Below are 25,700 nucleotides of genomic sequence, written 5' to 3'. Positions count from 1 at the left end.
TTGCAAACCTCTGAAATAGTTGTAGTTGTTGTTATTCCAGCTGTCATAGACTCAAATATCCTCCTTTTGAGACAGTTGTTAGAGGTCGTCATCTATAATGTCACTGCATTTTACTCACCATTCTTAACCGGGGGCGTCACAGCAGGGTAAGCAAAGTGAGCAATTACCTGGGGCCCTGTAGAGCAGCTGATTACTTAAAACCACAGAAAGTACAATATTGTGAAAACCTGAACGTCGCAAACATTTATTGGTGAAGTTACATGTTGCAGCAGAATATCCCTCACCTCACTCTTCTCTTCCAAGTGTGTAGTAGAACCGATGTAGCCCTCAGTTAGCATCAAAACTCGAAACATGTTTAGTTTGTCCTCTTTGGGCATCTGTAAAAACAGGGTCTTTCAAAATGACCTCCTCTGTAGAGCTGACCTTGATCCTGATATACACACAAAAGCTCAATCAGGGATAATTAAAAAAAAAGTCAGACAACCTGGAGATAACCTATACCCACGTATGAGGAGAGGAAACTCCCTCGGTCAACCTGGGATTCTCCCCTTTTTTTTATTTTCTTGTAAGATGCTGCTCCTCCGGACACCCATGTCACCTGAATCAAAGTCCATCCATGATGCTGAGTCACCGTTCTTGCTCTCTGTCTCCTCATACATTTCATGTCCAAAATGCAACCATTCAGGTGTCAAAATGTTCGTGTAAGTGATAATTCTCCAAAAAAACACTTTAAATCAGGATGTATGTGATATCATTGTTTTATCCTTTCAGAATTTAATGATTATAACTCAACAATTCACAAATACTAATCGCTCTCTCTCTCTCCCTCCCCCTCTCTCTCTCCATGTGCACCTGAGCTGATGCTGCAAAACAAGACCACGTGGGACTGACCAATCAGAACCGCAGCAGCGGTCCAAGGTATTTGATGAAAGGGGGTGTGGTGATTGGAGCGGACAGGCTCTTGATTGGCTGACTGAACTCTCACTCTGCTGTTGCTGCTGTTGCTGCACTGCTCGGTACCTGAACAATAGTTTTTACTTTGAGCCTTAAATACCGCAGATACCAAGGCGAGAGCGTAAGAAGAATAGAAAATGCAAAGAGAAATAATCAGAGACGTAAACGTTTCCCTGACAACAGTGGATGAGTGAGAAACCCGAACTTTTTAACTCACAGTTTAAAAGAAAGACCTCGTTGTGTGTGTGTGTGTGTGTGTGCGCGTGTGTGTCTGCTGACATATTTGTTCAAGCTTATCATTAAAAACTTAAAGACGCCCCTACACACAACGTAGATCTGCGTGCTCAAAAGGCGCAATTACGCACGCCCCCTCCACTGCCATCCACTCTCTCTCTCTCTCTCTCTCTCCCTCTCTCCTATGCCATTCACTCTCCCTCTCTCTCTCTCCCTCTCTCTCTCTCTCATCACACGCACACACATACACACATGCTCTCACTCTTCGTGGGAGAAAGTAAAGAAGGGGAGAGGGAAAGAGAGAGAAGAGAGAGAGCGTGATTCCAGGTCTCTCTCTGCGGCTCTCTCCACTTTGGGTTCTCGAACCCATTCTGACTCAATGGGGCTTTAGCACAAAGGGTTTCAACGTTAAAATAAAGGATATTTATTCACCCCAAACCCCTTTAGGTGTTCAGGTTTTGTGCATTACCGTAGTCCGACTCATTAAGGAAAGGAGAGAGGTAAAGACGTCTACAGACGAGCCGTCTGCTTTGTCCGTGACCTCTGAGAAAGTTCAGTCGGGATCCTGTCGTCGGCTGACTTTCTGTAAGAGGATAAAACTACCACCATCTCCTACATTTACAGCACAACCAGCCGCTGAACTGCTGCAGAACTATGGATATTGGAGCTTGTCCCTTCCGGAAGAAACGGAGACAATGGCGCGTGGACTTCTCATCCATCGCCTTGGTGGCGGTGGCGCTCGCTGTATGCCAAACGACCGTGGTTAGAGCAGGTAAGACGTTTCCTCTTATCAATAGTGTGTGTGTTGTGTATTTTGTTCAATCGTGCTCAGCAGGTCATCACCACCAAAGAATTCTTGATTTGCACTCAGTTTGGATTGAACGTGTGCGTAATAAACGCATCCATTTGTGGACACTGCGCATCCACGGAAATGTGTTTTAACAGCAGGTCTATCCCTTTATATGAGCAGCATGTGTTACGTCGCCACTTGCATATTAGGAAATTGCCTTTTTATGTCAGGTCATTGCTGACATGTTATACAGGGAAGTGAATTAAGGTTTTTGTTGGTTATGTTGGCACAACCATTATCGGATGGCACGGGAAGCATTTTGTGTGCTCACAGAGCAGAGGCCACAGGAAGCATTTTATGCTATATATGAAAACAGAAACACGTTATTACGTGTCATTAAAGACGTTTTGTCACTTCGTTGAACGCATTCATTCCTTGAGTGTGTCTGGCTCTCTCTGTCAGCTGACAGCTGTCACCAGATGTTGAAATTAGACGCTCAGCTCAAACAGCTCAAGCATCCAGATTATTTCTCCTTGGTCATTTTAAATCACTTCACCTAATGTTGACTGATGTATGTGATCATTATTCAGAGTTCCGTTTAAATGTGACATTCATATTACGCACGTCTGTGCTGGGCCTCCATCTACAGGGGGTTAGCGCTGAAAGATTCAGATTTTACTTCTGTATGTGCAGAAGTGTGTTGGTCTGTAGATACAGGGAGTGAATGAGGTTGGTTGTGTGTTTACCAGTTCAGCCTGTGCATCCGTCACTGCCTCTGGCTGCTGAGGGAGGAGGGATTTCTGCATCCGCCTTTGATGTAACAATAAAATAAAAACTTTGAGTTTGTATTATGACAAAATGCAATGTCTGTGGTTTTAATAATGGGAACAAAGCTGAGGACGTTTGTTCACTATTGAATGTAGACTCACACTTTTACTCAGCGTTTATTGTAAGAATTTTAAAAACTCACCTGTGCTGATATGTGCGCACTGCAGTTCCCTGACGCACCGCTAGTGCTATGGATTAATCTTTTTTATACAGAGAATCCATTGATTCACCTGAGTCCACATCAGTTCAGATGTGACTGAAGACTTTTGATACAGACTAGCACCAAATGGACATTCGAGTAAAATTCTGAACATTAAATTCAATAAAATATAAAGACATTTTAAAAGGTTGATGTGTGAATTCGGTATATTTTTCAGTGTCAATGTCACGGATTGCATTGGTTTTTTATGTTTGTTTTAAAATTGTTGGGGCCTTTGTTATTGTTCTGGTGACGTTTCTCTCAGTCAAATGATGCCGATTTTAAACAGAATCAAAGAAAAACTATTTTTGTTGACATTGTATTTTTTTTTTTGCAGAGGAATATATTTATTCATGTGTGTGGACAGATATGTGAGTGGATCTCTACTCTTTACTGCAGTTTTTTGTGTCATAACCTGCCCCCTCTGTTGTATCCTTTGGCCCCGGAGTAGATTCCACGTCCCCGTCTTGTCCCGTGTGTATTTTGGAGGCGGAAGCCTGAGACATTTTTTGCTTTCTATGAATAGGTTATTATAGAGCGCAGGGATGTGGCAGTGAAAGCGGTCAGTGTGCGTGTGTGTTAATGTGCGCTTTGTACACTTGTGTTTGTGTATATAAATGTGTTTTTTTTTTCTCCACTTCAGCTCAGGGTGTGGAAATGTAACACACATCTATGTGTATGTCAATGTGCCTCTGTGTGTGTGAGTAGCAGCTCGGCCTGTTCTCATCTTATAGTTGCTGTGCGCGCGCAGGTGCTCATTTACTTGTAGATTTAGTTTTTTAATCACATGACCTGGTGAAGAGTGACGCACGTAAAACCCTCCTCTCACCTGGAGGAGCATGCTCTGCGTTCTCGTGCACGTTGCGCCCTGCGTCCCTATATGGCGTGCGCGTCATGACGCTTTCCCATGCGCAATGTGGTCCAGCAGTACTGGGATGATGCAGCTCCCCACACAGGCAGAGAGAGAGAGAGAGAGGGACACTCTGAGTCAGAGAACAGATTGGTCAGAGTCCTTCGCCTTTATTCTCTGTTCAGTGGTAACACGAAAAGGAGGGGAGACAGTGACAGATGAGAGCAACAGCAGGGGGAAGTGAGCATCAGTAGCAGTAGCAGCAGCAGTGAATAGCAGTAGCACTAACAGTAGTAGCAGTAGCAGCAGTGATCATCAGCAGTAATAGTAGTAACATCAGCAGTGAGCAGCAGTAGCAGTACAGAGGCATGAAAGGCCAGTTTTGTTCAAAGGAGGAGAAAAATCAGAGGGTAATATTTTCTTGACGGTTGTTCCTCTGCAACCTCAACTCAAAAGCAGAGCTTTCATGAAAGAGCAGTCTGTCACAACATAACCTCTCTCTCTCCCTCTGACTGCTGGTGAATGAACCTTCTATGTTTGACAGCTCATTCCTCTGACTGTATGGAAGTGTGTGGTATTTTAGGCTTCTGTCATTCACACGTCTGAAAGCTGTAACGTGTCCCCTCCATTTTCCTTTGACTCATTTTCCCATGAGCCAATGATGCTCTGCTGATCAGTGTCATAATCAGAATACTGATTTGAGATAATGGAAACTCGTGTTGAAGACTAAAAAAACTAAACAATAAACGATATATATAAACTATGAGTAATAAATCCACATCCACCCCATTTAGTCCACACTGTGTTGTATATAACCTTGTACCTTGTATTTAATTTCAGACTGAGTCACATCAGCTGCTTCCAATCTGTAGTGAGAGTTTTTTTTTTAATCCACAGCTGAGCTGTACTCTTATTCTGTACTCAAAGTCCTCTTTTCTTGCCAGGATTAACAAACTTCAGTCATAGTTAAACCCTGCACTTAACCATGTGTAATGTTAGATTGGCACTGTGGTGGTGAAATGCGTGCTGGGAGGAAAGATTGTCAGGCATGCCTTGGCTGAAGGTAACTTCCTCATTTCTCTGTAGTCTGTTTTGTTGTTTTTAATGTCTGATTTTTGTTAATCTATATATATGAATATATGAACACTGTGACAGCTTTACATTTACCTACTAAATTATTAGTGTGAATTGGAAATACATTAATTCAGGATTTCCTGTTTAGAATTGGCACTCCAGTATTGATGCAGTTACTATTTTGTTTTATCTTTTACTTTGCTAAAAATGAAATAAAAAATACTTTTCCCAAGTCTTAAAAAGTAAGATTCACTTCAAACATTCATGGAATGAAGCAGGAATTTGCAGCCAAAACATTTAAAAAGACAAAGAACGCCAATCTGAAACTGAATAAAAAGTTGAATCCTCTGCAGTCATTCGTGAACACACTCTAACTTGTCACCAGTGTTGACCAGTGTAAACAGGGATGTAACTACATAGAAGCCAGTCTGAAGCCTGCAAAGCACTGCGCAGGACTGTGTCGAGAGGCTTAGGTATCTTTTTTCTGGCAGTGATAACTGTGACACCATCACCATCACACCCTCAGTGACCTCAACCACAGATGCAGGATCTCATCTCATACCCAGATGGTGTTGGTGAGAAGTAAAAGTTGAGACAAACGCTTCTGAGGCCTCCTTTTCTAAACCTTGGCATCTCCTCAAACTGTGTACTTGTAAAAGCTTTTCTCAGGCAGAACCGCTCTGGCACCGCAGACCTGCAGGGAGCACAGTGCTGCTCCTCTGCTTTCTCTCCGTTAGGTAGGTGATGATTTTGTGGTCGGTGTGTGTGGAAGGTTTCGGCGTCGTTCTGTTTTAGCAGAAGATGTACAAGGACGGCAGGAGAGTGTGCCAGCTTTATAATGACAGGCTGTCTGTATAGGATTCTATTCCTAGTCACTGTTATTTTGCTGCTTCGAGGAAGTTTGGTAAAGGAGGGTGTGGATACCAGCTGTGTGTCTTTACATGTGAAGTTAATGTACATCTCTTTTCCAGACACGTACAGTCTGTTTGAATAGCTACAGTTGCATGAGTGTAAGAAGCTGTTCTTTGATCTACACAGGAGGGTTTATAATCTAGCAAATGTGACAGTAAATAGATGAAGCTTAAAGAAAACTCTCTCTGATATTTTATTATTTCTTTTTCTGACTTGCAGAATTTCTGTTTTATCTGTTACTTCATGTGGACTGATTCATTGGGCCAATATTTGCCATTTTTAATGATCAGCACTGGCCAGTTATTTAAAAAATATGCATTTTGTTCACATAAACTTGATTAACGTTGCTAAGTTAATAAAGCTTAATATTTATTTATCATCAAATGTATTGTTTGACATTAATTATCAGCCATCAGCTGCACTTTTCAATTTCTAAAAATCAGTATCAGTCATAGAACGATCCATATTGGTCAACCTCTTCTGTATGGAGACGAAACTTATGAGGAAAAATGTAGTTAAATTAAACTCCTAATAAGAACCAAATCCTCGATAGAATAGTATTAAATTGAACTCATTGTCTCAGTGTTAACACTAAAAGAGTTAAATTCACTCTAAAACAGACAGATTATGTATTAAATTATTATCTTCATATCGACTATGTTGGGTAGTCTACTTATCTATCTAAGATTCAGGCCACATTAGATTAGATATTTGCTTTGTCAATAACAAGTTTGTAAAAATCTCATCTTTAAGTATTTTAAACTACTTCTATTGTTAGCAGAGGATCTTTCATATTGCTAAACCTAATGAAACGACAGTAACTCTGGTGTAAAGTAATTTACACAGTCATTTTTGTGCGAGCTAAGTCAGAGCTGCACAGTCAACTCTTATCATTTACCACAGATGCATCAGTTTGACTCAGACAGGTTTGTAATTTGTGCACTCGCTCACTGTCTCTGTCTGTCTGTCTGGCTGTCTGTCTGTCTGTCCCCTGTGGCAGCACATTACAGAGAAACACTGACTGTCTCCTGGTCGCTGTGGTGTCAGTATCCACCCTCAGATCCAAACTGAGACTGTGAGACCACACGAAACGCCAGCACGATACCGTTGGCAGTGCCAGTGCGGCTCACGCAGACTGGCACAGACCACATAATAAATAGGTGCGCAGGGGACAGTGGAGAGGATTTGGGCACATGCTGGCAGCTCCTCCTCAGCAGAATGGAATAGTGCTCAGAAACCACATGAGGCCGTGTACAGTAAATGCTGGCGCCAAACTACATGGACTGTTGAATTCATTAACACTGACAGAAGCAGGTGAACAAGGGATGAAGAGCTTAAACAAAAGATGGGAGTCGTTCATTTCAGCATTGTCTATGTCCAAAAATGTTAAAGACGCAACTGATAGGGGTGTTTCAACAGACTTTTGCCCCCCCCCACATTGACATTGTCTTTTAAAAAAAAGATAATGTGGGATCTGACAAAATTGGTTACTGTGGATGAACCGCTGTTTTCATGTGGATCCATGTGGACGTTCATGTGGATCCATGTCCCTGGTCATCACTGCTGCTGATAATCCAGGGGGTTAGGTTGTACAGGCAATGAATTACATGGAGTTTAAATGTAAAGTGCATTATAACTTACTTCATTTCAAAATGTGTCTTTAGGTCTCTTAGGTATTTTGTTCCCAAAAAGATTTTCACATGTGAAAATCCTAATCCTTTTCTGTAGCTTTTCAAACGATCTGGTGTCGCTGACTTATGGCTTTCATCAAGGTTCAGGTTCATCCATGTGCTTCCTGTTTCTTTAGTTTGTTCTATACATGGTGCATGATAAACTACATCATAATTTTATGTTGTATAAATAATGTAACATCTACCAACCTCTCCTTTTTTTTACAACAGAGGGCCTCAGAATGTATTTTCTGTCTGTGTACTCAAGGCATTATAAATAAGTCGTAACTACAGAGCTCCATGTTTGAAATTATAACCTGCAGTGGTTCTTCTGGCCACTGTGGTCAGACTGGGCGGATAAAGACGCAGCTGCTGATCGAGGAACAAGTTTAGTTCATGCTCTCTGGTCACTTTGGAAATTTGATTTTTATTTGGCTTTTTGTGAATTATTAAGTGCTTCTGGAAAGAAAAATGGCTGGAGACAGTGATGTACACTTGTGTGTGTGTGTGTTGATCTGAGGTTAATATTGCACGTCCCTCTCGCTCTGTGTGTCTAACAAGGTTGTCGTTGTGTAAAGGTGAGAGGTGAGGGGTCAACATGTCAGCTGGAGTGTGTGTCTGGTATTTGGCACAGCTGTATCAGACACACACACACACACATTGACATACACATACACACTTGTTACACAGAGCCTCTAAGTCAAGAATTCAAGGAGAAGAAATAAAGGTTAATTTAGACCTGAGCTACTGCAACTGCCCCGCCTCTGACCCAAAGCATTCTGGGATAGACTTTATAAGATGGATAGATATACGTACTTTATAGTATGCAACATCTCATGAAGGAGTCACTGTTTCCTTTTTAAATGATTAGTTTCATTAATCAGAGAACAATTTAGTTTGGGAAACAATTAATCATTGAATAAAAGATTAAACGTGGAATTTAAGAATAAATGATGATAATAGCTAAATTCCTTCAGTGTTTTGTTCTGATGTGTTTCTATTATAACATGTGTGTGCTTGTGCTTGTATTTGTTGCCTCTTTAGGACCTTTTCTTTCATAAACACTGACCTTGTCAGGACCTGTGTGTGTGTTTGACTCAGGTAACAAAGCTACTGTATTTAAACCTGTTGTGGCTCCATCTAGTGGCAGATGAGGGACATAACAATCCAGATACCTCATGTTTTAGTGTGACATGAGAATCACACACATGTTTTCTATCAGGTGGTCCTGAGCCAGTCGTCTGCGTGTTTGGTCAGTTGCGGTTGGTTCCGTGGAGCTGAGTGGGTTTAGAAGTGAAACAGTGACAGGATTGTTTCAGTTTTCACAAAGAAGAAAAAATGCACCCACACCATAGTACAGTCGTTCATTATTCACCACAGTTTATCGTCACAGTGTGTTGTTTGTGGTTATATGTGTTACATCAAATGAAGGACTGAAAAGTTAAAGGATCAGTGTGTAAAATTTCTGTGAAATTATTTTCAGTTGGCAGAAATTGAAGGTAAAATAATCGTACTTACATTTTTACATACTTACAAGCGTAATCACCTGATTGTATGAAATGTTTCTCATATCTTACCTCACAATGAGCCTGTTTAATTTGTTTAATTTGGACCACCATGTTTTTCCAGTCGCCTACAATGGACAAACTAAACATCTTTGAGTTTTACAATGCTCAGCTGTAACATAAAACATGTACACACTGTTACTTTAAATTGAAGAGAAATGATTTGGGTTTGAGTAAATCAAGTTCTTGCCATCAGATTTCACAGAAATAGACAATTGCTGATAATATGCAACATCATTGATCATGAACTGCACATACACAACTGAACAGTCCCACTCCCACCATCCAAGACTTTTCATGTCATTCTCCCTGCAAAATATTACACATAAAAAACACAGATGATACAGAGTGATCACTATACACAGGCAGAAAGGACGCAATCAAAGAAAGAAGTCACAAGTGGAACAATGTTATGTTGTAATAAATTTAGATTAACTGACAGTCGATGAACAGACAGGTCAGGTTTGTCTTTTCTTCAGCCAGTGTCAGTGTCAGAGGTTTTAACTGTAGGAGCTTCTGTAATCTTGAGGCTGTGACATCCCCCACGTGCCACAGAGCCTGTTTCCTGTCTTAATGACAGCAGCGTTTACTTGAAAAGGCCGCCGCCATCTGTGAGTGCTTATGTTCAGAGAGACCAAGCGATGCCCCGCCACAGTCTGTTTTCCCACCTTGTCTACTTTCATATTTTTAACTGCTCGTCTCGTGAGGTGTATGGCTGTACATTATCCTGCCAGGGGCTGTGTGTGTGTTATTTTTGTGGGTGTGTTTTTGTCGTGATTGTGGTCCTCCAGGCAGGAAGGGCCTCGGCTGCAGATGTGAGTCGCTTGGGCAGCAGAGAACAGAGTGCCACATTGTGCTGGGACGTACTGGGGGTGCTCAGGCTGCAATCTGATCCAGTATCCTGCCATCACATAACCACGCTGTCTACTGTCACTGCCTGACCCCCCCACCCCACCCAAAACACACACACACTCTCACACATCTCTCCTCTACCTGCACTTTACAAAAACCTGAAAGTATTTTTGAAGAATTTAATGTCTGTCGAGACCTTGCAAGTCATAATAAGTTTCACAAAAATCCTTGAACTTCCATGACAAAACAAGGGATGGCTTATTAGAACTTTTTCTCCACATGAGGGGCACAGGGGGCGCTGGTGCCAATGCCAGCTGCACATCCTGGTCGCCAGCCCTTCCCACGGCCACAGAGAGAAACAACCATCCACAAAGATAAACTATATAACAGCCCACAACATGACTCAGCTGAGCTATGCTGTTGCTGATTTTTATTTATAATTTTAAAGTCTGTTCATAAGTATATATGTATATATGTTTTCATGTAGCATCACAATGCTGCTCAATCTAAACCCCATTTCCTTCCGGGACATGTCGCCTCTGTCTTTCCCTCGTCCTCCTTTTCATCTTCATCGTCCTCTTTCTCTCTCTGTTGTAGAGTGATGTGGTGGAGACACAGTGATGGTGTCATATTAACGCACCATTTGCTCTGTCTGGGTAAATATTACCATGTGTGGGCCCGTTTGGTCATTCTGGGTGTCACCTAAACAAAATTGCCAAAAAAAAACACAAGGAAGCTTCACATTAGAGGCCGAATATGTCAACGCACCAAAAATGACTTTATAAAGGAGCATTGTAGTGTATTTAAATTATGAAAGGACATGAGTGTTTGACTGTGGATCAGTTTGTCTGATAATAAGCCACAGATTTTTTAGGGAGGATGGATCAATATTCTTTTTCGAATATCCAATCCAGTGATAAATATCAGATGTAAAGCTGCAGTAGGCAGGATCACTTGAGAAAAGTTTGATTGTTCAGTCTCATTTGAAGGAGAGTCCCTCCCACCTTCATATACTACAGGTGACAAAGGCTCCGCCCATATTGAAGTGATTTATTGCGGGGGGGTTTTAATCTGACACCTTTTCCTTTTTTATTTTACGGTGCAGCATAAGCAGTTGTTGCCAATATTAGAATAACAACATTTCCTCTGAGGGGACATTTTTATGCCGATGCTAATAGAACAGCCAATAGGAGGAAACTGCTCTGTTATTGGGCCAGAGGTCCTCAAGGCCAGAAGCGGAGTGTAGAGCAGCAGAAGTCCACTTCTGTCTCCGATCACTTGGTTTACATTATGATGAAACATTTTTATGAGACAGTTGGTCACATATTTATCAATAGTGGTAAAGATATCCCTCTTGCACCACTCTGGTTATTTCCCCTGCAGTTACATGCTCTACTGTGCTTTTCAAACATGCTGAGCTCGGCAGAATTACAGCATTTCTGTTTAAATGAGAAGCTTTCAAATGTGTCACTTTGTAGTTCTCATCCAGGGAGGGCTGGGTCTTAATCTTTTCATCAGTGCTGTAGTTTGTAACCTGAGCTATGAATCACTGCCGTCATGCACAAGTTTATTATGAGAAGTGCCACAGCAGGAATGAATTTAAGTGAATTTAATTGGCTGTTAACAGCAAACTTAGCTCTCTGGTGCACCTCAAACACAGGAAGACTGAGGGAGGATGTGTGAGTTTTGGAAAACTGGGCGAGGATGATGGCCCATCAAGATGTTTGAACCATCTCTGGTTGACTTAACATATCCAGCTTGAATTAGACAATCATTTGCATAACATGACAAGATGTTATAGCAGTAAACTCACAAAAATGTTACTGAATTGACAGTGAACAATGAGAGGCAGGAGGCAGAATACACTCTGCACTGGTCAGCAGTCCATCACCGCACCAACACAACAGAGACACACAACCATTCACACACTCACATTCACACGTTCAGTCAGTTGAGAGTCTCTAATTAACCTAACCTCAATCTGCATGTCTCTGGACTGTGGGAGGAAGCTGGAGTATGCAGAGTAAACCCACACACAGACACACACAGACAGTGAGACTTCACACGGAGAGGCCCTCGGTCAAAGTGGGATTCAAACCAAGAACCTCGTTGCTGTGTGGAACCATGCAACCACCCATTATCTCACTCAGCACAACGTGTGTCACTTTAAAAACAGCACAGAGACTTACTGAGCCTAAACTTTGACCTTTGCCACTGCAGTGTGCTGCATTCTGTAACCACCATATTTACCAAAATGGAATCTTGTAATCAGACAGTACAAATTAGATTCATGTTATTTAAAAGCTCTGGTGGTGAAATGAATCCTGACCCAAATGTTAGAAGCAAATGTTTTAAAAACAGAATTTACTCCTATATTTTACTCCCTAATTGTTCTTTTCATTTAAAATGTCTGTGATTTTTGAGTGTTTTTTTATATGAGCCTGTACAGGTTTCTATAATGCACTTACTCTTTACTTTAATTTTCTTGCATGTCATTTGATGTTAACTGCAAATTATATGAACTATGAACTCTTTTTTTTCGTCCTCTTCCTCTGTTGTATCGCTGCTCTTCACGTCTATAACTTCTTATTGGTTCTCCTCGGATCTGAGCTATCTACAATATAATCTTTCAACTAAGCTCATCACTCACTCCAGAGGTTCCATCATTGGGCATCTCTCCTGATAATCAAAAGTCTCCGTAATAAATTACATGGAGGGAATCCATCTCCAGTAATTAGAGAATAAAGAAACCTCAGAGCAGACTGAGGCTGGAGGAGGAACACAACGGTTGACCTGAGTGCGTGAAACGAGACGCATGATGTGAGAGACCTGTGTTGCAGTGTCCATATCTGTAGATACTGTGTAAATACGGTGTGTTTGGATTCCTGCTTTTGTGTGTGTGTGTCAGGTTAAACTGTGAAATGATCGCGTGCCTTCAAACATTCGCCCACCTCAGCGCTATCATGTCAACGGCCACTTGTTTCAGCAGCTTGATAAATGTGAGCAGAAAAGCGTCCACTGTCTGGGCTCCAATTCAAACTGAGACTTACTGTACCTGCACTGTTGCAGCTCATATGTGGCTTGGCCCGACGCCCGCTCGCTCTGGCACAGTGCTGCTTTCTTAAACCATACCTAAATGTACAGTGTAGCCATTGTGGACATCATCCATACCTGCTTCATGTCACTTCAGTGCTGAGAACATTTAAGGTAAATATTTTGTAAAGTTTGGTCATTGCAGCAACAAAGAGTATGACTGAATATGACTGATATTCAGGATCATAGATGATCGGTTGTTGCAGTTCAATGAATTACTTATTTGCTTCACATTTCTTCTGACAAATATAAACTGTCACAGAGCAAAATACTCTGTTCATTAAAGCAGGACTCACACTGAGATATTGTACCTCAGGTTTCCATCATTTAAATGCGTATAAATGTGCATACTTGAATAAATATCTCCTCTCTTGCCTCCTGTCTCTTCAGACCCAGTGGATGTGTTGCGGGCTCTTCAGGTTCCGTCTCTCCCTGAGGGCGTGAAGAAAGTCCCCGGCTTCTGCACATCCCGCCGCTCCAGCAGCCCCGATCATGCTTACCGCATCTCCAAGAAGGCCCAGATCTCTGCCCCCACCAAGCAGCTCTTCTCAGGTACGTTTCAACTGGACCTGACATCCCGCTCATTTAGCTTTTGGAGGGATTTGTTCTTTAATTTAAGTTAAGTTATTTAAGTTATTATAAAGTGTAATCTAACTAGTGATTTGTTATTGCACTCATAACTGTTGCAGATCTGATAAGAGACCAATTTGTTTTGTTTTGTTCATTTGGCCTAGAGCCATCAATCATGTTTTAGATTCATAATTTGAAATGAGTAAACAAGGAAAACAAACAGTGGGATGTTTACATCCTTCATTCTACAGCATATTCAATTATTTTTTAACTCTTTAGTATTAACCTGCAAGGATCAAATTTCATTTTTCCCGACAAATTATTAACGTAGGTCATAGCCAAGACTTTTATTTTGGTGAAATTGTGTGTGAAACCAGAATTTCTGGTTTTGGGATTCTCTTAGTATTAGTTTTGGGATTCTCTTAGCACTGTGCAGTTGTATCCATAGCAACAGTACTATCTGCTACATGCTGTGCTAATTTTCACTGGCATTATAAGCGATGATGTAACTTTTTTTTAGAATGGACACGTTCATACATTGCATCAACAGCCTTAATCAACTTACTTAATATCTAATGATTATGATTAATTCCATAGTGCAGAAACATATAATTATGACTACAGGTTTCTGTTTATGTTTGGGTGTATTTTAAACGGAGCTCTCTGGAGTTAAGTGAAGCTTGTGGGTGCTATGCTCGATAGCTTGTGGATATAAAGCATAATTATGTGTGTTGCGCAGCAGCAGCAGCAGCAGCAGCAGAGTTAAACTGTGGGAGAGCCATAACAAATTAAGTTTAGGATACTGTGTGTGACACCCTGGAGTGAGGTGAGGAATGAGAACATAGCACTTATGTGGTTGAGAAGAAATCCTCAAAAGTCAAAGCTGATTTTTAGCTCATTTTCTGAGGTTAGTCTTCCCTCTATAGCTGTGCCCACCTGTTATTATGTGTCTGTATACCAGCTTCCCAGGACACTATAGTCTGATATCCTATAATCACTTAATCCTGACACTGATCTCTCACTTTAAACACTTTACAGAAGTGTGACTTGTTTGAATTGTACCAGTGAGGGAAAAGACTGTTAAAATAGTAAAATAATAACCTTGTAAAATCTACACCTGCATCACTATATGGTGTCTTATATACTGTACAGACACCATAATACAGTATGTTCACTGCTTTGTTTTAGGGTGAGACAGTCTTTTCTGAATGGAAACTGAAGTTTATGTTGCTTTGCAAAGCTCACACTCCCCACACCAAAGTCCACAGACAAAAATCACTGATTTTACATCATGGCATAGAGGATATGTTGATTCACAGCTTATTTTTTGACTATGGTGGATGTAATCCCTCATTCAGATTTACCACAGTGACTCAAACCTAGTGACATTTTTTACTTGTCACTTGTTCTCCTTCACCTGCCACCACTTGTTAACATGTCCTGTCTTCACCTTCACCATCGATCTTTTACTTCCACTGATAAATAAATGTTCTGGAGCAAGCACCCTCCTCCTTTATCTGAAACTGACAGAGATTGTCTCTCTCGCTCCTCATCCACACCACAGGTCGTTTCCCAGAGAATTTCTCCGTCATGGCTCTGGTTAAGGCCCAGGCAGGTCTGCAGGCCTTCCTCCTCTCCATCTACAGTGAGCAGGGCATCCAGCAGCTGGGCATTGAACTGGGACGCTCACCTGTTTTCTTGTACGAGGATCAGAACGGCAAACCAGCTCCCGAGGACTACCCACTGTTCAAAGGCGTCAACCTGGCTGATGGCAAGTCAGTAACCAGCGACAACCAGTTTGTGACTGGTTGAGATAAAACATTTTGGGGTCAAGGTTGTTTTGACATTTTTAAATGAGGTCTGTGGTCACTTTATACATTTATTCGCCTTCGCTTCCTCCTCCCTGTCTCTAGGTGGCATCGCATCGCCATCTCTGTTTCCAAGAAAAACGTGACACTGCTGCTCGACTGCAAGAAGAAGATGACTCGCCCTCTCGCCCGAGGCAACAACGCTGTAGTCGACACCAACGGCATAACAGTGTTCGGAGCCCGTCTGCTTGATGAGGAGGTTTTCCAGGTGAGGAATTTGAAGAACAGAACAATCACATGACAAACTGTGGCGTGAAAACTGAAGAGTTGAAGTGTTCGTACCTTCTGCTCAGCGGCGTCTCAAGCAACTTTGATGGCTCCAGACAAAAGGGACCTGAAGAGATCTGCATCAAAAAGATTCAACCTTATATTCCTCTCTTTTCTGCCTCTTGCATTTGCATTCTTATTTGACTCCCTAAAGAAGAAGTGTGCTTCATAGTTCACATGATTTCTGTACATTGACATTATGAAGCAGAAAGCTACAAGGACAGGGTAAAAAAAAACAGCTAAAAGTAATAATCACCTCTCAGCCAGTTGCATGCTCTGCCCACCCTGTTGTGGTGCTCCTGCCTCTGCTGTAGATGTCTGCCACTTCAAAATATCAGCCCTGTTATGTATGATTTCCCACTCAGCACCAGAATAATTCAGCACCAGAACAACCTGATGTTGTTTCTTTCACAGGGAGATATCCAGCAACTGCTGATCGCCTCCAACCCCCAGGCTGCTTATGACTTCTGTGAACACTACAGCCCAGACTGTGACTCCCCTCTGCCCAAGACCCAGGCTCAGGACCCCAACACATACGTGAGTAACCTCAACACAACACGAGTTCATACACAGACGTACAAAATACAATATGTTACAATACAACTTTATTATCAGTTTTCACTAAAATGTTGCAGTTTAACACACAGAATTCTCACAGCACTTACAAAACCACTGGGTAGCATCATTTACAGACTGTCGGCATATGCTAACTCCGCTGTAGACTCATGTGCAGCTCCAGTAAAGCAGACACAAACTGAATCAGTGGACTTTATTTTCCTTTTCTGTGGCACTTTTGGCAAACATTTGTACGACTAATAATTGTGTTGTTTTTAAATGGTCATGATATCAAGAAAATATATGGAGAATGGACATTACAGAATAGATTTCTGTCCTTTAAATGATCACAATACCTTTTGAATTTAAAATTATTTTTAATGATTTTGTGGATAGTCACAGTTGTCTTTGAGGATAAAGGTCCTTTATATTGCCATGTTTGCTTCAGATTATTATGCCAAAAGGTTCATTCAAGCAAGGATAGTGTAACTTACATGTGGATGATTTCTATGTATTTTAAAAAAATGGCAATGAAAGGCCACATTAATCACAGGAAGGTCCACAGGTTCAGTTTCCTAACAAACGTCATCTGTAGTCATCAAAGTGCTGCTCTCCCTCTCTGTCTTCCTCGAACATCCCCATCATCAGCAACAGTTTGTATCCATCCACTTTCCGCCTCAGTCTGTGTGTCCCTCGGGTAATATCCTCCTATAACTACACTTTTACAGACAAACATTATTTCAATTACCATCACATAAGCCTGAATTGTAAACAGCAGTGGATTAGTTGTTTTTTTCTGCTCTCCTGCAATGGACCACAGAAAGGTAGGGGAAAGCGGATGATACAAGCCAACATCAGTGTCCTACCCGATTCTTCCCAAGGATGGAAGAAAGAGAATTTGTTCATTGCATAAAACTCATAAATTCTGATTGGTTTTCTGGTTTTAAATTGAGAAATATAAATAGATATTGGCATGAAGATGGCTGAAGGCAGAGCCTCTTTGCTTACTGAGACTGGTTTATGCACATTATGTGTATTATAAGCTTTGCAAGCTCTCACTCGTTCCCGTTTTCTCTCAGTAGTGGCATTTGGAAGTTGCAACACTAACAGTTACAGCAGCGAGTGATTCTCATCAGCATTCATTCATTCATTCATTCAAAGTACATGATCTCTGTTTCAATGATCATGTCAGAGTTTTCAGTCCATACAAATTGTCAAGGTGCTGCACAGAGAGCCATCACTTTGCGTCCCAAACCCTGTCATGTTGATGCTGTTGAGCTGATTCTTTTCTGAATGAATATAAATCGCTGTGGTTTTATTCATTAGCTTTATCCTTTTACTTTATGCTTACTTTTCTCATTCATCAAGGTTGTCTGTGTGTAGACATTTAAACATTTAAATAACAACACATTTTAACCAGCAGCACAGACTCCTTCTAATGAATGGAAAACAAATAAAACATTTGCATTTTGTCACCCTCTTGCTGCTTTGCCCTACATTCACCCCTTCTCTTCTTGACCTGAATTCATCCCCCTGTGGCCTCTGTCACGCTCCTCCCCTCCCCTTTCAATATTCCCCCTCTGCCTCTTCTTCTCTCTGCCAAACCATGACTCCTTCCATCCTTCCTATCTTTCAATTCCTCCATCCCTCCACCTCTCTCAGTACTTTGATGAGGAGCAGGATGACCATGAATACCCCTATTATTATGAGGAAACAACTGGCGTTCCCTCCCCCTCTGCGTCCCCCTCTCCCCAACCTGGGGCCCCCAATCTGCAGGTAAAGAGGGAGCAAGAGAAAGGGAAAACACGAGCTGGGTTTTTTTGGAGGAATGGAGAATGAGAGAGAAAGAGAGAGAGAGGTATCACAGCAATAACTTAATTTACACTTTAGACATAAAATTTGATTGTCAACTAAATTTACATTGCATATTTTTTCCAATATTTGTGTGAAAGCCACATATTCCTCTCTCATCCCTCATCACTCCATATCTCCCTCATTTTAATCACCATTTCTTTAATCCACATTGGTCCACCGTACACCTCCGTCACACAGGATTAACTGTGCTCCTTGTGATTTTTGTCATTTACATGTTGTCCACTGTGTGTATGTGTGTTCAGATGTGGCCAAGTGGGGGCACTAGGGTGGGTGTAGGTGCAGCTGTGGTGACACACAAACATGCACATTTATTGTTCTTCCCACATTCCTCTCAACTCAGTTTCCCAATATTTATTCTTACTTTATGTGTCAAATCAGAAATAGGACATTTTCTACCAAAAGTATGTGTATGTGCTGGTACTGAGTGGAATAGCCAATAGGAGGTGTCCTCTCTCTGAATTACCCTGAAGTCTGCTGTCATGACTGAAAACAGAGTGCAGGAGCAATAAGTCTTCACCTGATTAACCTTACAACAGCAGATTATTATGAAATTATTGACCACTAACGTCAAAAGTATTCTCCCTACTCCAGCTTTAATATCAACATCATAATTAAAATGATGATTGAGTACAGAGAATATGCAAATACAGGTGAGCATGGGAAACATTTAATAAAGTGCAAATTAGCCTCTCTTTTTTTTCTTTTTTCTTTTTTTAAATCTTGTTTTAATTTACACTTTTAGTCACACGAACACCAAACAACATAATTCACCAAACACTCACACTCACTGCATGGTCATTTATAACAGATAGCCAAACTTTTGGTTTCATAAAACCACAGATACATTACAGATACATTTGTGATACTTTCTGACCAGGGCATGTGTCGTGTTTTGTTACTTGCATGTTTTCCTAAATGTCTTGGAGAACATCTCCGCATGCGTCACCAGTTTTCCTGTCAACATGCGAATATCAATGCACATGTTTTTGTGTTGGTAAATGCATTCATGGTTGTGCATCTGACCTTTGTATGGCATATGTGACATACATTTATGTACACAGTCTGTCTCCTTAGTGAGTTCCTCTTCATTTAGATCTTATATGTTTTGTATCTATATTACTTGTCTGTTTCCCTTCAAACTAGGTTATAAGGGTGCTGTTTTTTGTTTGCATGTATTTTCACTGTATGCAGTATGCATTGTAACTATTATCAAGAACAGTTATTATTCCCTTTGTGATTTTATGTGACTAACTTGCATTTGCAAACAAGCCTGGCCTCTCTTATGCATGGCTCAATAACTGCAAACACCCTCATGTCTTGAACTTGGAGCGATCACTACATTATAAACTGTGTGTTTGTTCATCTGTATAGTGTGTGTGTGTGTGTGTGTGTGTGTGTGTGAGTTCAGCACCAGCTTCACCTGACCAGTCACACCCTCAGTGCCTCTGCCAAACCACAGCCTCCAGTTCTACTTAGCACAAAGATGCTGCTTTGTCATTTAATAGTGGGAATGGCATTACTGGAGAGATCAGCAATACTCCAAATTATGTGATCTTAAATATGTATACATTTTGTTTTGAATCATACTTGCACAAGTATTTTTGGTGGTATTTTTGTAAAAGCTACATTAATCATTTGCTGTATCCAGTAATGCCTGTACAGTCTCAGATAATCATCCAAGCCTTGGCCATCTTTATGTCATTGTTTCTCAAAACATCCACTCTTGTCTTTCTCTCTCCTTCTGTCCATCCCTTGTTTGTGCTTCTCATCCCCCTCCCAACCCCTCTGTGTATATCTATGTTTCCCTCCACTCTCTCTCTCTCTCTCTCTCTCTCTGTCTTTGTCAATATGCACTTTAACATACTAAACAACATGTCAACCGATCAATAATCATGGATATTAGAAGAAGCCACTCAATGGAAAAGCGGCCCCCACTAAAGCCACACCTGTTAAACCTAAACCCACTCCACCTAGGCCGGCCAAGACTGGATCGTACAAACTTGTGGTCAAGCCGCCAATGCCTACCAAAGCCTCAAAGTCCACCACAGCTAAGTTATCTAAAACAAAGCCCACTGCGGTAGAGATCCTCTTGTCGAAGATCAAACCAACTGCAGCAGCTAAATCCAAGGCCCCAGCTAAGAATGGTAATGGTAAAGCAGCTGCTGAGAAGAAAGCAAACGTTTCCACTAAAGCTAATGTCAATGGAAAAGCTAATGGCAATGGCAAAGCTGAAGCTAAACCTACAGCTCAGGTCAAGGTTAATGGCAATGCCAAGGTTGTCATTGAGAAGAAGCTTATTAGTATTGGAAAATCCTCAGCAGAAAAGAAAGCCAATGGAAATGGAAAAGCAACTGCTGTGTCTAAGACTAAAGGAAATGGAAATGGAAAAGCCACAGCTGAGAAGAAAGCTAATGGGGAGATTAAAGTTAACGGCAAAGCTGACAAAGGCAACGGAAAGGTTATCTCTGTGGTAGAGAAGAAAGGCATTAGTAATGGTGCTGCAAATCAGGCAAAAACTGAAACCACTCCTAAATCAAAGACTGAGACCGTTTTCAAAGTAGAAAAGATAGAAAAGACTGTGGTCAGTGCAACCAAAGCAACTGCCAAAGCAGGGGCTACCAAAGCACCTAAACCCACAAAGGCATCAAAACCTGAACCCACAAAAGCGGCAAAGGCTGTGGCTACCAAAGCTCAAGCAGCGAAGGTTAAAACAGTGGTCACAAAAGTCCCTCTGGTCAAATCCACAACAAGCAAAGCTGTGAAGAATGTGGTCGAAAAGTTTACCATCACTAAGAAGGCAGCCACGAGTCCTGCCCCTGTCCGACCCACTCCACCCAGAGCCACGAAATCCAAGGTGATGTTGGACATTAATGTCAAATCCCAGCACAAACCCTTCCCACCATTTGGCAAGTCGGTGCTGAGTGGAACCGTCGTCCCAGCGAAGAAAATGACCAACGGTTATCAACAGGTACATCAGGAGGGCTCATATTTGAGTCAGAATGTCCGGATCAGTATGTCCCATCAGTTCCATCTGGTTTCCAGCTCTTTCCACCATCGAAGGTCTGCAACAATGTTTGTGTAGAAGTCATTGTTTTTAATTTCATTTCATTAATAATTTGAAGGGGGATCTTTTGATGAAAACTATAGTTTGGTCTTTCAAACTGTGGCTGGTGGTGCACATTTTTGATGCAGTTCCTCAATGGTGGACAATCTGGTCTTCAGAATGGAGGCTGATTCATACCAAGCTGGACAACTTCTCCTCTGTTCATATATCATATGATCTTCATGATCACTCCAACTGCTCCATATGATATGATACAGCAGCATGGCTAATTGTACAGTTTTGCTGTTCTTTATTTCACTTCACATTCCTACTTCAAGCTGATGAAACTGGATCTCCAAACCAGAATTCCATACTCCCATTGTGCTCCATCTTTCTTTTTGGGGCAAGAACCAGTCAAAGGAATGAGCATGGACTGCTATGGCACAGAAATGCAAATACTATCACATTGTACACATGTGCGAAACAACAGCACTCCCCTGTCACTCTGTCATTGTCTCTCTCTTTGTTTTCCTTTTTTTTTAAGTACCTGTGTTTTCTCTCTGACACCTGTCACCCTGTTGTATTTATGCTTCAAATATGAAAAGAAATCAGCCTCACAGAAACTAATAATTAACTTCAGTTTCATTTATTGTGCAGCCTGGGACAGTGATTTTATGGGGTCCATGGTCATTAATGGGTTCTGGGAACAGTATATACTGATCCTTTAAATGAATGAACAGAATTAGGTTCTGTGAGGCTGTTGAATCGGGTTGTTTGTCTGTTTTCTGGTCTTGGGTGAAACTAGACATCCCAAAACATCATGTCATGATGTGATGGTTTTACCTTCACATCATACCTAAAGGGATGGATAGAGACTTATATAAAAGCCAACTTCACCCTTCCATTATTCTTGGCCTTTTTAAAAAATGATTCAACAACACAGAAAAGAAATCTCAGTGATGTGTATGTAATCTTAACGACTCCCTAAATCTTGCATAAGGTAGTGAGATTTATAGTCTCAGAGATTCTGTAACTGAAATTTCTTTTCTAAAATGGATCTTTGCAACTTTAAAAATGTGAGTTGCCAGTCAATGTCTTTCTGCGTCTGGCAACCACAGTTTTACAATGTGTTCCATTTTCTTCTTTTAACTCGTCATTGTCCACAAGCAGACTTTGAACTAACCACGCTCTTCCAATCAAATCTGCTTACTTCCTCCCTGCTCCCCACTTCCTGTCAACTTGACCAATCAGGATGTAGACACTGAATATACCGAGGCTGGCCACACCGCTACAGAGACTGATTATTACTATGAGGAGACGGTCCCACTGCCATAGCTAAGAAATAGCTAGCTGTTAACTAACAGATAGTTAAAGGTTAGCTAACAGACGGTTAAAGGTTAGCTAACAGACAGTTGTGCTGTTACTACCAGATAGTTAAAGGTTAAAGGTTAGCTAAAAGATAGTTAAAGGCTAGCTACGTGATAGTTAAAGGTTAGCTAACAGACTGCTGAAGGTTAGCTACTCTCAGATAGTTAAAGGTTGCAAAGGCTAGCTAAAAAGATAGTTAAAGGCCAGCTAAAAAGACAGCTGCCAATTAAAAGATAGTTAAAGGCTAGCTACCAGATAGTTAAAGGTTAAAGGCTAGCTAAAAGACAGTTAAAGGTTAAATGTTAGCTAAAAGATAGTTAAAGGTTAAATGTTAGCTAAAAGACAGTTAAAGGCTAGCTAAAAGACAGTTAAAGGTTAAATGTGGATCGATGGATGGTTTGATTGATTGATTGATTGATGAGTGTTTTACCTCAAAGAAAGTCTCGTACTCGATGACGATGAACTCTGACTTGGGTTTGTTCTGACAGTAAATCACGTACATGTGCAGCCGCCGCTCCTAACACACACACACACACACACACACACACAGAGGAAGTACATCACTCGATGACATCACGGTGACGACATGACAGCTTTGTTTATGTTGCGGTGTGTCAGGTTGTCATGGAGACGCAGCAGCTGTGATGTCACACACTCACGTGTCTGATGAAGAGGTCGGTGAGCAGATCGTGATTCTGAACGCAGCGCTCCAACTCCACCAGGAAGAAACTGGACCAAGGACACACACACACACTCAGAGGTCAGAGGTCACACTGTGTGTGTGCGTGTGTGTGCGTGCGTGCGTGCGTGCGTGTGTTAATCTTACTCTCGGTGCCAGTCATAAATCTGCTGAATGTTTCCAAACACGATTTTGTCTTTTCCTCTCATGTCTTCAGGAATTCCTCTGACCTCCAACCTGGACATGAAGCCCTGACACACACACACACACACACACACACACGCGTCCTCTTATTGCCCCTATAGGCTGCAGGTTGTATTGCAGCCACAGAACTGTTGTCTTGGCGTCAGGTGGGCGGAGCTTCAGGGTCTCACCTCTACGATCACAGCCAGGTCTTTAACGTAGTCCTTCTCTGATTGGACCATTTCATTCACCACAAACCTGCACACACACACACACACAGACACACAGTTACATTTGTTTATATATATATAATTAAATATAACTGTGTGTATATATATATTTATATATATTATAAACTGTAGAAGTGTGTGTGCGTCTCACATGCGTCCTCTCAGAGCTTTGTTTCTCTGCTCAGTGTCAGATTCATTTGATCCTTGATCTGAATCCAAAGCCTGAGGAAACAAAACACACAAACACACACATATTAATACACACATAAAAAAAATCATTGCGAATGATCAGCGTCGATGATTATGAATGTTTTTATATAAATTGTCAGAAAAATACACAAACTAAACCTTTATTTATTGACTTTTATTTGCTGATTATATGCAAATTGAGCAAAAAAAAAGTTTGTGCGAAGTCACACATGACAAAGTGTATCTTTATGTTGAAGCCCCTCCCCCTACCTGTACCTCTGGATTGTTTGGGTCTTTGATGATCTGCATGGGTGGAGGCAGTGGGGTGTGGCTTTCTTCTTCTGGCTCCTCCTCCCCTCCACTTTGCCCTGCCTCCTCCTTCCTCACTTTCTGCAGACACACACACACGGTTGTTTTAAGGGAAACACATGTCATCTGTGTGTGTGTGTGTGTGTGTGTGTGTTGATGCTAACGTACCGCCTGGGCATTAACAGTGAGGGGTGTGGTTAGCTCTGGCCTGTTGTCCCGCCTCCTGGCTCTGATTGGCAGTTTCTTCTGTCCATCAGCTTTACCTTGACTCAGCCTCCGAACAGGACTCGTCAACCAACGCTGAAAAATTACGTCATCATGTGATGGCAATGATGATGTCATCGCCATCACATGATGAAGATGATGACATCATCATTATCACGTGTTTTCAGGACTGACCTTCAGAGTGTTTCCTGTCCCTGAGCCGCTGCGTTTGGGTCCCGGAGAGCCCACAACGCCCCCTGGAGCCCCGCCCACCCCACATACGGTGGGGGAGGACACACCTGAGGAAACAGAGGAGGGTGAGTGACGCGTGATGCTTTCACTGACCTGTCAGGAAGGTGGGAAAGTCCAGTGAACTCACCGCCGGTCTGAGCGTGGAGTCCTGGAGCGTCAGAGCCGAACACTCCTGCACTATCTGCGATTTAACGTATACGTGTGAAAGATTTAACGTAAACATGTGAAAGATTTAATGTAAACATTAAAGATTTGACGTAAATGTGTGAAAGATTTAACGTAAACATGAAAGATTTGACGTAAATGTGTGAAAGATTTAATGTAAACGTAAAAGATTTAACGTAAACGTGTGAAAGATTTAACGTAAACGTTTGAAAGATTTAATGTAAACATGAAAGATTTGACGTAAATGTGTGAAAGATTTAACGTAAACATGAAAGATTTGACATAAATGTGTGAAAGATTTAATGTAAACATAAAAGATTTAACGTAAAAATACGTGAAAGATTTTAACAACATAAACGTGTGAAAGATTTAACGTAAACGTGTGAAAGATTTAACGTAAACATGAAAGATTTAACGTAAACATGAAAGATTTAACGTAAGCGTGAAAGATTTAACGTAAGCGTGAAAGATTTAACATAAATGTGTGAAAGATTCAATGTAAACATGAAAGAGTTAACGTAAACGTGAAATATTGAACGTAAACGTGACAGATTGAACGTAAAGGTGAAAGATTTCATGTAAACATGAAAGATTTAACGTAAACATTACAACATTTTACAGTTTTTAACGAACGTTGTAAATAATAAATAAGTAATAAATAAAAAAGTGAACAATCAGCTGATGAGTTAAAAGTACTTTAGTTTATGTCTATTTTACAATAGAAAAATATTTAAATTTCTCACAGGTTTTGTGCTTTTGTGTTTTTATGCTAACCTTTAACTGTGCTAAGGCTAGCTTTAAGCTACCTTCTCTTTTAAAGCTAACCTCAGCTGACTGTCTTTTGGCTAACTTGTTAAAGCTAACCTTAGCTAGCTGTCTTTTGGCTAACTTGTTAAAGCTAATCTCAGCTATTTCTTTATTT

The 25,700-nt window shown here is 41.2% G+C and overlaps 2 protein-coding genes across 2 annotated transcripts; one reads left to right on the top strand and one right to left on the bottom strand.

Annotated features, from left to right (window-relative positions):
* Positions 1–506: 506 nt before the first annotated feature.
* LOC122762171 (collagen alpha-1(XV) chain-like) lies at positions 507–21,001 on the top strand (the record flags this gene model as incomplete). The annotated part of the gene is made up of 7 exons (XM_044017371.1): positions 507–918; positions 1,813–1,960; positions 13,412–13,573; positions 15,156–15,366; positions 15,505–15,667; positions 16,141–16,263; positions 20,060–21,001. Coding segments are annotated over exons 2-7 (1,719 nt in total), but the record flags the coding sequence as incomplete, so codon positions are not given.
* Positions 21,002–22,886: 1,885 nt separating this feature from the next.
* On the bottom strand, positions 22,887–24,794 carry LOC122762172 (kalirin-like; the record flags this gene model as incomplete). The annotated part of the gene is made up of 9 exons (XM_044017372.1): positions 22,887–23,084; positions 23,227–23,296; positions 23,394–23,497; positions 23,621–23,687; positions 23,811–23,881; positions 24,119–24,238; positions 24,326–24,457; positions 24,557–24,660; positions 24,707–24,794. Coding segments are annotated over 9 exons (927 nt in total), but the record flags the coding sequence as incomplete, so codon positions are not given.
* Positions 24,795–25,700: the final 906 nt, after the last annotated feature.

The sequence above is a fragment of the Solea senegalensis genome, unplaced genomic scaffold (genome assembly GCF_019176455.1).
Source record: "Solea senegalensis isolate Sse05_10M unplaced genomic scaffold, IFAPA_SoseM_1 scf7180000015328, whole genome shotgun sequence".
Taxonomy (NCBI): domain Eukaryota; kingdom Metazoa; phylum Chordata; class Actinopteri; order Pleuronectiformes; family Soleidae; genus Solea; species Solea senegalensis.
This window is presented reverse-complemented; position numbering and strand designations above follow the sequence as displayed.